The 16,566-nt window shown below is 37.9% G+C and overlaps 1 protein-coding gene across 6 annotated transcripts in view; it reads left to right on the top strand.

The window, feature by feature from the left end:
- ARHGEF28 (Rho guanine nucleotide exchange factor 28) overlaps positions 1 to 16,566 on the top strand; it is a 297,368-nt gene that overhangs the window by 194,396 nt on the left and 86,406 nt on the right. For all 6 annotated transcript variants that reach the window (XM_080682721.1, XM_080682719.1, XM_080682718.1 and 3 more), the window contains 3 exons: positions 3,978 to 4,099; positions 7,777 to 8,057; positions 13,707 to 13,914. In XM_080682721.1, coding sequence (XP_080538847.1) covers positions 3,978 to 4,099; positions 7,777 to 8,057; positions 13,707 to 13,914 — 611 coding nt within the window. The remainder of the gene's footprint in view (positions 1 to 3,977; positions 4,100 to 7,776; positions 8,058 to 13,706; positions 13,915 to 16,566) is intronic.

Raw genomic sequence — 16,566 nt, 5'->3', positions numbered from 1 at the left:
GGTTAATAGAATTATATAGATTTCAGGTGCATGATTCAGTATTACATCATCTATATATTGTATCGTGTGTTCCTCACCACAGTAAAAAAAAAAAATAGCATTAATTCAAGACAGAGAGCTGATTCTTACTGCAAATTACATCTATAGGCTCACTGAAAAAGAACCTGAAGGACTTTTTTTTTTGGCAATAATTTTTCACTTAATTTGCTACTAAAGTGGTTACATATGGAAGTAATAAAATCATATATCTTGAAAATCTTACAAAGATCAGATTTCTTAAGAAAACAAAACCATTGTAGCTTTTTCTTTGTAATGGGCTGAAATAGTGCAGCAATGAGCCACTTTAATATAGGTAGCTGATGTTTATTTGAAAGTACCTTTAAATACTTTTTTCACAATAAATCTTATTCTGCTGGTCTGAAGCCCATTATTTGCAGTGATTATGTTGCAGTTAATAAAAGAGTAGAGGTCTTATAAGCCTGTCATCTTCTGATTTGTCAGTGTCTGTTCACTTCTAGATCCTATTATCTGTTGGTGTCCTTTGACAAGCATGAGCCATGGCTGCCCCAGACAGTTATAATGCAAAGGACTTCTGTGACAATTTTATAAATAGTTGCAATGAGTAACCCAGCAAATCTACATGGCAGGTTGTGGGCGACAGATCTAGAGAGGAGACAGGTTTCCCCTTCTTACTGTTATATTGTCATGCGCCCTCTTCCCTCAAGCCCCCGCAAGACTTAGTGCATCCTTACCTAATGGACAGGATGATGACACTATCCAGGCAAGTTTTCCAAAGGGTAAGGTAAATTCTTCTGGGCTCCATCAAACTTGGAGATGGTATCTTAACCTAATATTAGATGACATCGAATCACATTGTAAGGGAGATATTTCTTTTTCACTTTTCTTTTGACCTTCCTGCTCATTCAAGGAGAAAGTGGGTTTGTTGCCACTGCATCTTTAACATTGCTGAATCCTGCAGAATGTCCCTTTATGAGAAAGAGCAGGCACTGTAAATGCTCAGCTCTCACAGGCAACTGTGTTTAGTCAGAATGCAGTTTCATTGTTTTGTTTTTATTATTTTATCATTATACCCTGGCACCAGACCATTTGGGGTAATATTTCATTTGGTTCTATGTTTTAAAATTAAATATGTCATTTATTTGCAGATGTTTTATTAAATATCTTGCACAATTCCCATTTACAGTAAGGCCAGGAATTTATTGGAAAATTGGTTTTATTTAAAGAGAAAAAGGAGACTTAATCTAAAGACAAGTTGTAGAGCATAGAAAAATACAGGATGAGATGTAGATATGGAAAATCGTGAACTTGGTAGAGGAATGACAAAATCTTGGTCTACTATCTGCTATGGTTAATTTTGTGGAGATCCACAATTCCTTCTTTGAAACTCTTGGGACCAGGCTTGTTTTGGAATTAGGAATGTTCATATTTTTTGGTATAGTGCTTGTAATATATATACTATGAGTCCCATTGGAAACACTGGGGCAATGCCATTATCAAGCACGATAATAATTCTGCAGCAGGAGGTATGACAGTTCAGACTGAATAGGGGTAAATAGAGACTTTACATGACTTCGTGTGGATTTAGGTTAGATTTTGCCACCACATACGTTTTTGAACCAAACTTAGGGGGGAAAAGAAGTTCTCATTTTTCAGAGATTTTCGGATTTCAGAATTACAGATAAGAGGTTATGGGCCTGTCTTGTAAATAAATCACATCATTTTCCAAAACACTGATTAAACTAATCATGCAGAAAACAAATTAGATTCCACCTCGGTCAAAGTAACTAAAGTAACTCTTCCACGTTTGAGTTTATTTTTACTGCCTGGGTGTGATTTCCTTATAGATTCTGACCTGCCACACAGGGCCAGGTAGATCTGTTTGTGGAAGAAAAGTTGAATCCAAATGACTTTTACCTGTGTGTGTGAAAACAGAAGTGGTTCCTGGTCCTGCTCCTCCTTGAAGTGAGGGTCGGTTGTGAGCACAGAGCTGGCTCTCTTGGTAGTTCAGAAAAATGGCTGTTGGATGGCTGGGCAGTACATACACTGGCACCAGACCATTTGGGGTAATATTTCATTTGGTTCTCTGTTTTAAAATTAAATCTGTCAATTATTTGCAGATGTTTTGTTAAATATCTTGCTAGTTCCTTAGTCTAATGATCAATGAAGTTTTGATTTGGCAGTGATGGAAGTGGTTAAAAGGGGCATAACCAGCCTCCCAAGTGTGATGGCAGACATGCCAGGTGTGTTACAGTCGGTAAACTTAGGACAGGAGAGCAGTTAAGCTGGATTAATTACCCTACAGAGGACCATGTTGAGTTATTTATGATTGTTTTTCTAACATGCTGTAAAATGACAAATGAGCAAGTATTTTCTTACCTCAGAACCCAGTGAAAGGGTTTTGTCAGGTTTTTGATTTATAACCTTTGGAACATGCTTTTATTTTGTGTAATTAGAATAAAAATGTATAGTAATTGATCATAAAGGTTATCCTTGTGAAGTATTTGTGGGCTTTGTGTGTTATATTGCTAGCTATTTAAATAAATTGATAAGAGAAGACATGATAGATATGATGAGATAATGTTTTACATTTCCATTGTATATTTCCTCAAGGAGCTTAATAAAAATCTCAGTTGGGTGTTCTGTGGGGAAGAGAGAGATTTAGATGGAGGATCTGAAGCCAGGGCCATTTGGCTCATACAATTCATATATCTTTATAACTTCTGTAATGTCATCTGGGACCTTCTATGAAAGAATAAAATTTTTTATTCCTAGTACATCAGCCCAACAGTTATTAATATTTAAAAAAAATTTCTGATTCAGTTCCATGGGTTTACTTGGGTTTTATGCTATGACATAGGTAAGACATGTCATATACTATGACATGGAATAAGTGCCATTTCTGATGGAATAAAGGCAACATGATTCCTTTTATATTCATGCAAGAAAAGTCAATGGAATGTCAGTGAGGACGTCATTTGCTATGGATATAACTTTGAATCTGTCCTATTAAATTAATTTACAGCTATTGATAATTTATTATAAAACCCTATGATTAGTATTAATGGCCTTGTACATCACTAATGGCTTTGTACCTCACACTTGAACATGTTTAAAACCACTACTAACAAAATATAATGATAGTGACAATGTTTATTGAGCACTTACTAAGTACATAGGCATGTGTTAAATGCTTTACATGTCTGAACTAATTTAATCCTCATAACCATACAATGAGCAAGAGTAAAAATAATCCACTTTTACAGATGAGGAAGCCCTGTATAGGTATCTGGAGATTAAGCAATTTAGCCAAAGACACAAGAAATGAAGCATTCTGGCTTCTCTATGTTTTATTGCCTTCAACTTTTGTTCCCTACAAGTACAGTAACACCTCAACTCTCTGGGACACCTCTTTGAGCAACCTCATCTATTTGGAACAAAGCTGAGGACATAGAAGCAAGCAAAAACATTTCTGTAACTGAAATGGAAGCAAAGCTGTGTCTGTGAGAGTATGCATATTCAGCAGGCAGTCCAGAGCCAGAACTGCACGGCTGCGTGCTATCTCGGGTCCTTTAGTAAAGGGTCTGGAGCCTGAACACCTCAGTGGCACCCGAGGGTCACAGTGCAATCACTCATGCTTCCAAGTGATTCAATTTCTGTTAGAAATTGAAAGCAAAAATCATATCGATTTTATGAAAAACTCTCATGATTGGAAAACTAGTGCTTGAAATGGGCATATACTTATCTAGAACGTTCTTTAGGACTGTTTTAGATACTGAGAAGGTTTGGATATAGAAAATAAAATACTTGCAGGTAGTTCAGAATAAGTGGAGATAGCAAAGTGCCATCTTTAAAAATATAATCTTGATTTTTTTTCTTAGAGTTCAATTAAGAAGGTAAAGGTTGACTGTAAAATAAATTCCTCCACCTTATTTCTCCTGTTTTCACTTTTCCTCTAGATCGCTCCTGTGATATCCTCAAAAAATCCAAGCAGCCCTCCACGTTCCATGCTGCCAGTGGGCTTTCTGACATGCTGAACGGTGGCGATGAAGTCTATGCTAACTGTATGGTGATAGATCAGGTAAGGCGTGACTGATGTTCCAAGGTGGATCTGCCCTCTTTCCAAGCCCGAGCATGTGAGAAATAGATTCAGCATTGCTGTGTTCCTCTGGAAGTTTTAGCCTAAGTGCAGCCCTGGTGATGCTATCGTGGAGTCTCATCATGTGAGCATTTAACTGAGGTCCTTACTTCAGCACAGAACATCTTACCCAAGGCGCACCACGAGGGAGGGGCCTTTTGACACTGCCCGAAGAGAGGAGAGTGAGAGCTCTTCGATGGGGCCAAAATAGGAAATGACAATTGGGAGGCCAATTCCTTCTCGACAGCTTGTCAGAAAACAAGGTGTGTGTGATTTGCTCCAGCAGTATTCGTATTCAAAGCCAGCAAGAGCTGGGTGAGCAAGAGTTTGACGCCAGCCCCATGGGATGCTGTCATATAAATTACTGGTTTAATCTTTAGGACACACCTATTAACAGGTTGTAGAGCTTTAATATTAAAGCAGAATGGTGTCGTGTTACAGGGAAGCTGGAACCCTTCAGAGCTCCCTGCCCATTCCCTGATAGAGATTTGTGAGTTAAATCTCATGAAGGCAGGTGGTTTGTGCATCTACATATGGATTTATCCTTCATTCTTTTCTGAAGCTCAGTGACCCTTGATTTAAAAAAGTTTAATTTAAAAAATTTGTCTTTATTGTTAAAAGTATTATGGATGTCCCCCTTCCCCCATTGGCCCCCTCCACCCAACTCCCATCCCCCAATATAGTTATCGATCAGAAGATTTCTGCACACTCTAATTTATGGTAGATTTAAGGGATTCAAGGGTAATTTTGACAACATAATTTCTGTTTTATCCACTAACTTTAAAGCCTAATTCCCATATAAATGCACCATATATATGCTCCTTGAGCAATATGGTATTTTATCCTTTTTGTTGTTAGTATGCATATATTATACCTTATCACTTATAGATGTTTTCTGTGATATAAACATTATTTTTTGTCTACTAGATCTCAATTTCATCTCCTAGTCAAATATCTCTGCTTTTTTCTTTTTGTGTTATAAAACACTATTACCTCAAATGCATTGTAAAAATGCATAGGGTGGGACAATATTCAAAATGACTGAGACATGAACATCAGGACATGGACATCAGGCTTTGAAAACTGGTATACGTTTTGGTATAAAGCAGCTGAATGTGGACCTATTTATGAAATCTAGAATGAAGCACAGAGTTCAGGACAAAGTGGGAGTTCTGGGGACATTCTTTGAAGATACAGGTTAATTGGACTTGATGTGCTCTAGCCACGTTCTGATTTTACTGCTTTTATTCTGTTGCCTTATTTCCTAAGCGTTTGCATGAAATGCTTCTTTTTTTTTTTTAAATATATTTTATTGATATTTCACAGAGAGGAAGGGAGAGGGATAGAGAGCTAGAAACATCGATGAGAGAGAAACATCGATCAGCTGCCTCCTGCACACCTCCCACTGGGGATGTGCCTGCAACCAAGGTACATGGAATCGAACCTGGAACCTTTCAGTCCGCAGGCCGATGCTCTATCCACTGAGCCAAACCGGTTTCGGCGCATGAAATGCTTCTTGAGTTATTTTTATTTTTATTTTTGGTTCTAAGTCTCAGTGAACACTGTAACATTTTTCACTTACCTCAAGTAACTAAAATTGTACAACTCGCTATTAGGAGGAGAGAAACGTGTCTTTATGTGTTCTAAGATACATAAAAAATACATTAAAAATACACTATACATGAAGTTAGGATGTGATTGTTTGGGAATGTTTTGAGTGAGAGAAGTATCGCTCTAGTAATGTGAAGCATACACTTGAAGAGAACTCAAGCAGGCTAATTGGTAAACTGAAACATAGCAGAGGATTGCCAAATGCATGCAATGAAAACAGAAATGAAACTAAAAACCTGGATACAAATCACAAAGTTCTCTACATCAGTGTGGTATAGTTAACATATCATTTATCTCACTGCCCCTATGTCCATTTGAAGAACAAGAACAGAGTCCAAATTCTGCATTTTTAAAGCAATTTCTAGCAATATCTAGAAAAAATCTTACCTGTTTCCTTCATCCCCTCAACATGGCACAGAAACCTAAAAAGATTGCTAGCTTGTTTGCAATGCTGCTTCTTGTAAATTCTCAAGGTTATCAACCTACCTGATGAGGCAATTCACATGATAAAGCTACTTTGAAAATTACTCTGTCATATTGACTACTTTGAAAACAACAGCATTGTAATTGGACATTATTTCAAGTCTGCTTAATTCAGTACAAAGAATCCCTGTATCCTCTTTATCAAAACTCCTCAAATGTTAATATTTTACTTTATTATCCTCTGAGTATGTGCTGTGTGTATGCAAATGCTTAAGACATATAAATATTTTTTAACTATCTGAGAGCAAATTGAAAATACGGTATCCCTCAATCTTTTGTGGTGCATCTTCCTAAAAACGCAGGCATTCTCTTACATACGCATGTGTAGTTATCAAAATCAGGGAACCATCATCTCTAAAGTACTATTAGCAGTGTACAGATCTTATTCAGTTTTAGCCAGTTGTCTCAAAGTTCTCTGTAGCAAAAGTAAATTCAACTACATAGGCTGTAATGAGTTGTCATGTGTTTTTAGTCTCCTTTAATCTGTGACAATTCCTTAGTCAACTTTTATGACATTGATAATTTTACCAGTGATGTTACCTTTGGTCTACCAAATTTATTTTCAATAAAGTCACTATTTAAAAAAAAATTAAGTATCTTGTGGGAGACAGTTTGAGTCATTGCAAGTATCCTGTTATTCATTTGACTTGCACCCATCAGTTTGAGCATTGCGCGATTGTTTTTGCCTTAGTAAATTATCATTATGATGGTTGATTTAGGACCCTAAATTTCCCCCTTTGCTTCATTTCCCCTTCACTACCCTATATGTAAATGGTGTCATTCTCTTTTTTTTTTCTTACTCTCTTCTCCCCCAGAAGTGATGCCTTTTGATGAACGACGCCTCAGATCGCCTGTGTTTTTAAGCCCCTTTCTTAGACAGGTGCTTTGATCAACTGGGACTCTTTTTCACATATGGACTTTCTCTTCCCATGATAATTGTTAGATCAGTCTTAGGCCTGGGGCCATCTCCCTGTTCTCCCTGCCATGCAGATTTTTGCAGACTGTCCTTTCTGCAAAGGTTGATGGTAAGGGTACGACAGGTTGCTTGCTGAGATTCGGTGTTTATTTCACTATTTCTATGTAATTTGAATTTCAGGGCATTTTCTATCTTCTAGCTATGCTAAGTCCATGCATCTTCTGTAGTTTTATTCTTATTTTTGTTTGGTAGTGTTTTATGTGACCACCACTACCTTGTTTACTCAAATTCCTATAAACTGCTTTTTAAATCAAGCTGCCTGCTTTTTAGTTGTTGTTTTTTCTTGAGTATTTAAAGCATTTCCTCTCATTTTGAATCAGTAGTTCATAAAATCTTAAAATGCTCAGTTGGTCTTTTTCCTTTTGTGAATTATGGGATAGCAACCAGGTGAACATGATAGAATTCTCTGCTTATATAAAACAAAACAAAAACAAGAACAAATAAGACAATATAAATATAGTGGAAGGTTTTTAAACTGGGAGAACTTTATTCTTAGCTAAGCCGATCTGTCCTGCTTTTGCTTAGCGAATACTTTTCTTTTGTCTTCCAGGTTGGTGATTTGGATATTAACTATATAAACTTAGAGGGAGTCACTACAGACACCTGCCCTGAATCCATGGGTTCTACTCTGACACCTCAGAGCGGCAAGCATATCCTTCCCACCGAAACCAGCCCTGGCAGGCACTCGTTACAGGAGAACGAGGAAGTGACATCGAATACTGAAGCCCAACAGTCCTTCACATCCCCATCTAGTTCATGTGCTTCCAACTTAAATCTTTCGTTTGGTCTTCATGGATTTGAAAAGGAACAAAGTCATCTAAAGAAAAGAAGGTAAGGTGCTCTATTTTAGAGGAAAAATGTAGAAAACCAAAGAACCTTGTAGTTGGAATTGGAAAATTCTATTTTATTTTCTATTGTCCCCACCATTTTTGTCTCTACATAAAAATGTTGCCTTTTTACGTTTCTATAAGCCTTGATTTGAAAGTAAGACAGTTAAGGAAACCGGCAAAAAACAAAATAGAAGAAACCCATAATGAAATACTTTGGCAATACCATATTTTAATGAAAATGCATATAATGAAAACTCCCATTTCTGTTGATAGGAGTGAAAAATTGTCTAAAAACTTTGGAAACTAATTTGGATATGCATTTTGTGACCCAGCAGTTTTACTTCTGTGTTTTAAGAGACATATATGCATTAGTACTTATAGAGCAGGAAATAACCCAAATGGGGAAGCTATAATAATAAAAGCCTAATATGCTAATTAGACTGGATGTCCTTCCAGACATTCTTCCAGACATCCTTCCTGATGACCTTCCGGATGAAGCCGGGGATTTGAGGGGAGCCCGGGTCCTGGGTGCCGGAGGGAAGCCAGTGCCAGCAGCTGGGGGAAGGAAGACCTACTCTTGCATCAGGCCTTTAGTGAATAGATAAATTACAGTATAGTTACACAAAGAAGTGCTATACAGTACGGAAAATGAACTACATCTACATACATGACATGCATCACAGAAACACAAAGTTCAACAAAAAGTAATGCACAAAGTACTTTAGTTAGATGTTGTTTTTATAAAATGCAAGCCAAACAAAATCAAACAATTTATTATCATAGGGCCAATACTATTTAAAAACAGACAAACAGGATAACGAAGAGGAAAAAAGTTCCCAAATTGAAGATAGTTATTACATCCAGTGGGGAAAGTAGGGAATGGGAATGGAAAGGAATAAAAAGGGTTCAGTGGTATGGCCAATGTTCACGTTTCAACATTAGTTACCTTGCACATGTTTTCAAAATATTTATTTGAAGTACAAAAGTGTTATTTATACAAAAGTATTATTAAAACAAAAGTTTTGATATGATATGATAGTATATATTTACGTGCGTGTACACATGTATGTTTGTATTTTTGCATTTGTTTCTTGTCCATCCATTCATTGTCTATTTTCTTTAGGAAATAGACTAATTTCTGCTAATTTCATTTTATTCTGCTGTCCACTTTCCTTAGGTAATAGCTAATTTTTCTTCCCCAGGCCCAAGGCCTCTGATTATATCCTCATTTTCACACATAAAATCTGAATCAAAATGAATGTAGAATACACACACGTGAGTGTGTATATAATTATTTATCTATGAATGAATATCTACATAGGTAAATAAGTATTCAGCAGAGATTTAACTGGTCAGAAAGAAGAGCGAGGGAGGGGAAGCAGCGATCTCCAGGTGCCAACCTCTGTGCTGTACTTTACACGGATATACTAGCACTTGAGGTTGGAACACTTTATAACAGGTGTTGGTACCAAGGGTAACCTCTGATACATAAATAATGAAAGATTTTTTTTAGATTTGTATTTTTTGGAATTATAGTTTAAAAGATGCCGAGTGGTCATGGCTATAAATTAAGTTGATGGGACATTTTGGGTTCTCCACATGTCTGTTTGCGACAAGAGGCAGTCAGTCAAAGCAAGACAGTTCTGCAAACACAGATTGAACCGTGTGTTATTAGTGCATTCTCATGGGATCCTTGGGATCTTTCCAGTTTGTGATCCAGTCTCTAGAAGTGAATGAGCTCTTTAGGAATGGAGGTAGGAAAAGGTGCACGTGGTCTCTTGTTCTGCTTATGCAAACATTTTCTGATGATGGTCCTTTCTGGTACGTTTGAACATCTCACTGCTGCAGCTAGAATTTTGCCATCTTAAAATATAAGAAAAATTATCCAGTTTGAATAAAGGCAGTTAGAAACCTCGGTAACAATGTCACAGCTGTTGGGGAGTGGTGGGTGAGGGTGGCAGACAAGGAGAGGAAGATGTACTGAGAGAAAAACCTTCCAGCTAGTGTTGCGGCCAATGTCTGCACATTCTGTCTCCTCTGGAAAACGTACGAATGAGAAGAAAGGACTTGTGATCCCCAGAAAGCCCCATTTTGACCCTGGGATGGCCATGGGACCCCCCTCACTGGGTATCATGGTGGGAGTGTGTAATACAAATGATAATGAACTTGAAGTGAACTATACCCCTTTTTAAAAATAAGCAAATCATAGGCTGAGAGGCAAGGAACTTCTAATGGAGGAGAAATTTGGGGGCACACAATAAAAACTGAGGTTAACACAGAGACAAAGCTGGCTGGGACCTAAGTTTTCTAAAGTTTAAAACAATATTTTGGTGAAAGTAAAATTGTATGCATAATATGTAACCATTATGTTATTTAAAACTAGAGGCCCGATGCACGAAATTTGTGCAAGGGCCTTGGCCCCGGCCCTCACCTGCTGCCACCAAGCCTGGGGCCTCTGCTGCCTCTGCCTCGGCCACCGCCCGCTGCAGCTTTGTCTGGAAGGAAGGACGTCCGGAAGGACGCCCAGTCTAATTAGCATATTACGTTTTTATTAATATAGATTAATAGGTATTTTAAGAAGTTACAAGGAGAAAATAAGCAATGCAACACTTATTTTAACAGGCTTTACAGCAAAAAAAAATTAGTTGATAGAAGACAAGTTTTGTTCTGTTCTAAAGTATATCTTTAAAACTATGTTTATGTTTTGTTTTTCCACAGTAAGAAATGCTTGTCACACCATGAGCTCCCCCTTGCTGCTCCCATTCACATAAAATTTAAATTTTTTATGAAATAACATGTGGAATGTATTCTGATATTTTTTACTCTATACTATTTTAAAAGAAAATTCTGGTCACAACCTATTGAATCAATTTCATAGGCCCACTAATGGGATTTTGAAAAATGGTATTATAAAATGAGAACCTAGAGGTAATTCTGAAAAATAATGTCTATAATATTGACTATCTTAGATTAATAACTTAACAAAGAAAAACCGTAGCCCAATTTAGATGAAGAGAAAAGGAACGGTTTTCAAGTATAGTATGCGAAATAAAATAATACTCACTAATTCTTCTAGGATATACTCATAGTGATGGAGAAATGCTGTATATACCTGGAAAGGCTTGTAATAAAATAGGATATTCTTGCAGGCACCTGACTATTTGAACTAATTTTCATTAGTATAGAGATCACAAGTTGAAAGACAAACACAGAGGCACAAGATATAATAAACCTTTGATCTCCCACCGCACCCCCAGATCTCTTTCTACCCTCAGGTGATCATTGAATTAAGGAAACTACACACCACAGCACCATAATTACATCACTATAACATTCTGAGCACTGACATTTACTGGGAAGTTTTTCTTAACACTAAGCTTTGTTTTTTTATGAGAAATACATATTTTTGTTGTTGTTGTTAAGCCTCACCCGAGGATCTGTTTTTTCCATTGCTTTTCACAGAGAGTGGAAGGGAGGGAGAGAGAGAAACATCGATGTGAGAGAGATACATCGATTGGTTGCCTCCTGCACGTGCCTGATTGGGGGGAGCAAACCACAACCCAGGTACATGTCCTTGATCCAGAATCGAACCTGAGACCCTTCGATGTATGGGCCACTGCTCTAACCACTGCACCATCGCACTGGCCAGAGCGATAAATAATTTTATGTACTCCAACATATTTTAGTGTTGAATTAAAAGTGTGAAGTCCACCTCCAATTTATCCATCCTTTCTAAATGCAGAGGTGAAGGGTCTCAATGTGTTCTTTTTTTAAAAACTTTTTTAAAAAATATATTTTATTTATTTATTTTTTTACAGAGAGGAAGGGAGAGAGTTAGAAACATCGATGAGAGAGAAACATCGATCAGCTGCCTCCTGCACACCTCCTCCTGGGGATGTGCCCATAACCAAGGTACATGCCCTTGACTAGAATCGAACCTGGGACCTTTCAGTCAGCAGGCCGACGCTCCATCCACTGAGCCAAACCGGTCAGGGCCCAATGTGTTCTTTAAGGAGAAAATTCCCCTTTAGAAACCTCAGTGGTGCCAGGCCTGACCTTTACTTACTGCCAGGTTTGCCGGTGCCCAGTAGGGCCCATGAAAAAGTTCAAGGACCAGAGACTAATCTTAGTGTTTGGACTAGTGACACATATAGGACCCGGTGTCATGTAATTTATTAAGTTGATATTCAGTGGCTATTAAATAGCCTATGTGTTTGCTTTTTTAAGAAAAATAACCCAAATGAGTTATTCAAAGTTTTATTTTCTAGTTGTATTTCATAATCAAGATGGTTTCATTATATTGTGCTTAAATTTTAACTTCAGAACTGTAACAACCAAAGAAAAATACATTAAAAAATGCACTATTTGTTTTTTCATTTGTTGCTTTTTGTTTTATATACAGACAACAGAATAGTAGTTACCAGAGGGGATGGGGTCAGGGGAGGACAAAGAGGGTAAAGGGGATCAAATATATGGTGACAGAAGGAGATGAGGCTTTGAGCAAACAGTGGAGTTTACAGATGTTGTTTTATAAATTGTACACCTGAAATTTATATAATGTTATTAACCAATGTTACCCTAATAAATTTAATTTTAAAAATTCACTGTGCAGTGAACATGCCAGTAAAAGCTGTTGGCCTCAAGAGTTTGAGTGGTTTAGAATGTGAATGTTAAGGAATGAGCCAGGAATGTGGAAGGTCACATTCTTTCCTTTAAATTTCATGGTTATCACAGTTAAATGAGGAAAGAAAAGCATTATAGTTGAGCAGAGTTACTACCTGCTCCTGGGATGGATTTTTCATGGGGTAATTTTTAAACGTTTCTAAACGTGATAATTTAATATGACACATTTGGGACCTCACTGGGTTCCTGCCTGACCTGGGTGGTGATAGCAACTCTGGGTGAGACCTTTGCACATCTCTCCTTCCCGGTGCTCTGCCCCCTGAGCTCTCCGGCCAGGGACACGGAGAGAACGCCACTCAGCATATGCTCACATGCAGATCCCCCAGGGCCGCCCCCAAACAGCCCAGTGGCTCTGTTTTGTCTGCATTTTTTAAATATTTGAAGGGTAACTATTTGGGGCTTGCCATAATCACATTTACAAAACAGAAATTGGATAACACTAACTTGATCCAGCTTTTGTTTCTTAGAGTTCCTGAAATGGCTTTAGCTAGGTAGAAATGTTCACGTGGGGAAACAAAGTTTTGTTGAAAATGAGGATATTTGGGGGAAGAAAAACAATGAAAACTACTTAATGTACGTTTTATTAGAAATTGGCCCTAGCCGGGTAGGTCAGTTGGTCGGAGCATTGTCCCAATACGCCAAGGGTGTGGATTGGATCCCTGCTCAGGACAGATACAAGAATCAACCAAGAATGCATAACTAAGTGGAACAACAAATCAGTGTTTCTCTCTCATTCTCTCTCCCTTCCTCTCTTTCTCTCTCTCTCTCTCTCTCTCTCTCTCTCTCTCTCTCTCTCTCTCTCTCTCTCTCTCTCTCTCTCGCAAATCAATAAATAAAAGTTAAGAAAAAGAAATTAAATGCATAACCATTATACTTCATACCAATGAAGAATTGGAATTCAGAGAAATAGAAACCAACTCTGTTGGCTTCCTTGGTTATTTATTTATTGGCTTACCTTGTGCTCCAGTTCCAGCCTTGATGCCCTGGATGCAGACAGTGAGGGGGAAGGACCTGCGGAACAGGCACACCTGTGCTACACGCCCGTGTCTCAGAGTTCCTCCAGAACCGGGATTCCCAGTGGGGATGAATTAGATTCTTTTGAGACCAACACTGAACCAGATTTTAACATCTCCAGGACTGAGTCACTTTCTTTATCAAGTAATCTTCAGTCAAAGGTATTTTGATTGGTATTAATGTGGCTTATTCTAAGCGGGGAAAATGTGTTGTCTAAATCTATCTCTGAAAGACAAATGATGTTTTATTCATAGGTATAAACATTTATTTTTGGAGACCTCATGCGCTGGCTGATTGAGCCTTTCTTTTTCATCTTTCCCACTCTAATCTGTATAGTCCTTACTTACAAGGGACGGTTTGTTTTCATTAGTTCAACACTAGTACATGTAACCTTTCACATACTTGGAATATTTTACCATTTTACATAATAATTTCTACTATCATCTCCTAAGCAAAGGGAGAAAAACTGGTAGTATTCAGTGGGTTTCTGATCAAACTTGTTTTGCTCACATAACATTTTGCTTGGCCTGGGGGGTGAGGTAAATCATGTTACTAAGGCAGATGATGTTTGTTTAGCATTCCTGGCTGCACGAGCTAATCTGGAACCCCATAAACTTTGTCAATTTTTCCATAGGAGACAGATTTTCTCTTATTGGCACTTTCACACAGGATTTCATTTTGCTGTGGTTGTTTTTATTTTTCTTTTTTCTTAAATTGAATTTATCGGGATAGCATTAATTAAATTATACAGGTGTCAGGTATACAATTCTATAATACATCATTTGTATTGTATGCCCTTCCCTCCTGCAGTGAAAGCCCTTTTGTATTTGGATATGCTTTCTTCCTTTTTGATTTGTATTATTATCCACTTTTTTCTTCTTAAATTGCGTTTTCTACTATGCCCGAACAGCTCTTTACCATGAACACATGGCTGTTATGAAACACTTTATGTTTGTAGTAGAGCATACAATATACAAACATGTTTTACGTATGTACAACATCTAGTTTTATCACAACTCCTCTCGGACATAAGAGGTTTATTGAAATTGTTGAGCAGATGAGGTTCTGCAGAGATAAGATGTCTTGTCTTGGTTACCCATGATAGTGAATAGTCAGAACTCAAATCCAGGCCTGAGTCCTTTCCCTCAGCTGTGAAGAACTGTCATAATCTTTTGAATCCAAAGATCATGGGATATTTTTGGATAGTCAGAAATGAGTATGCTTGTCGATGTAGATCCTTCTTAGTTTTGCATTTTGGATGGAATTGTGAAACACTCATCATTACTTGGGATGAAAAGTAATTTCATCTTTGTAAAACAGTTCAATGTTGTCCACTTTGAAGAAGAATATGTCCTTTAAAGCAGTGGTCGCTAACGGGTGGTCCGTGGACCACAGGTGGCCCGTGAGGTCCAAAACGTTGGTGACTGCTGCTTATAGTATAGCTTGCCTTGCCTCTGAAATTACCTTATGTTACCTTTTACCTGAGGGTTCTGGGTAATTCGCCAAGTCCCATTATTATAAAAAATGACTACTATCTATGACTTTAGTGCGGAGGATGGTGTTGGGCGAGGGCCCTCTGTGGCGAGCTCACTGTTAGGGTTATAGGAAAGCTTGGACTGGCCTTCCTGACATTCAACCCCAGAAGGCCCTCCCTAATAAGTCAGTCAGGGGGGCCACAGCTCAAGGCCCCTTGAAGCAGGACCAGACATCTATTTTCAACTTTGCCCCAGGCTCTTTATAGCGAAGAACTTAGAGAAACCATGCGTTTTCACTTAGGAAGAACAGAAGAGACCAGTGCGTGGGAAGGACAGTTGCTGATGGCTCAGTTTTAGTAGTAAATTGTGCATTACTTTATTCATCCCTAATTTTAAGTGCTATCTTACAAATGGATGGGTGGGATGGATCCTAAGGCTGCTAGCCCTCTCTCTGGTGGATGGGAGTTGGGTTCCATAGATGGCTTTAGTGGTGTTCTATTGCATATTCATTTAAATTTTCTAGAATATGTAAGAAACCATGTTTTATTATCTTGCTGTCTTGCATTTTCACATACATTAATGTTATAACAGAAATTGTATGTAATTGGGACAACAAAATGACAGGTTATTTAAAAGGAATAAAGATATATGAATCAGTGAAATTCAAACATCATCCTGGGAAGTGCTGGATAGAAATCTATTAAAAGGTAAGCACAGCCTAGGAAGATTTTTATAGTAACATTATAAACTTAAACAGCTATTTGGAAGTTTTTTAAACCCCTCCAATTATAAGTGGCTATCCCTCTACCTTCTAATGCTCATTAAGCATAGGGATATACACTGAGTGGCCAGATTATTATGATCTCTGAACAGATAATAATCTGGCCACTCAGTATGTGTGTGGGGGGGTCCGGCCAGCCTGGCTAGAGGGAGGGGACATGGGTGGTTGGCCGGCCTGCCTGCTGGTCGAACTCCTGATCGAGGGGACAATTTGCATATTAGCCTTTTATTATATAGGATATACACTGAGTGGCCAGATTAATATGCGTTCAGAGATCATAATAATTTGGCCACTCAGTGTATATTAATATGGAATTTTGATTGAATGCTACAGTGTAAAAGAAAAATAACTGACAATTCAAGTGGAAAAAAGTCAAACTCATTAAATACACAGAGAAAAGTCATTTGACTTAATTTTTCACTTTTTTAAAAAAATATATTTTATTGATTTTTTACAGGAGAGGAAGGGAGAGGGATAGAGAGTTAGAAACATCGATCAGCTGCCTCCTACACACCCCCTACTGGGGATGTGCCTGCAACCAAGGTACATGCCCTTGA

This window comes from Plecotus auritus, assembly GCF_963455305.1.
Source record: "Plecotus auritus genome assembly, chromosome: 7".
Lineage (NCBI taxonomy): Eukaryota > Metazoa > Chordata > Mammalia > Chiroptera > Vespertilionidae > Plecotus > Plecotus auritus.
This window is presented reverse-complemented; position numbering and strand designations above follow the sequence as displayed.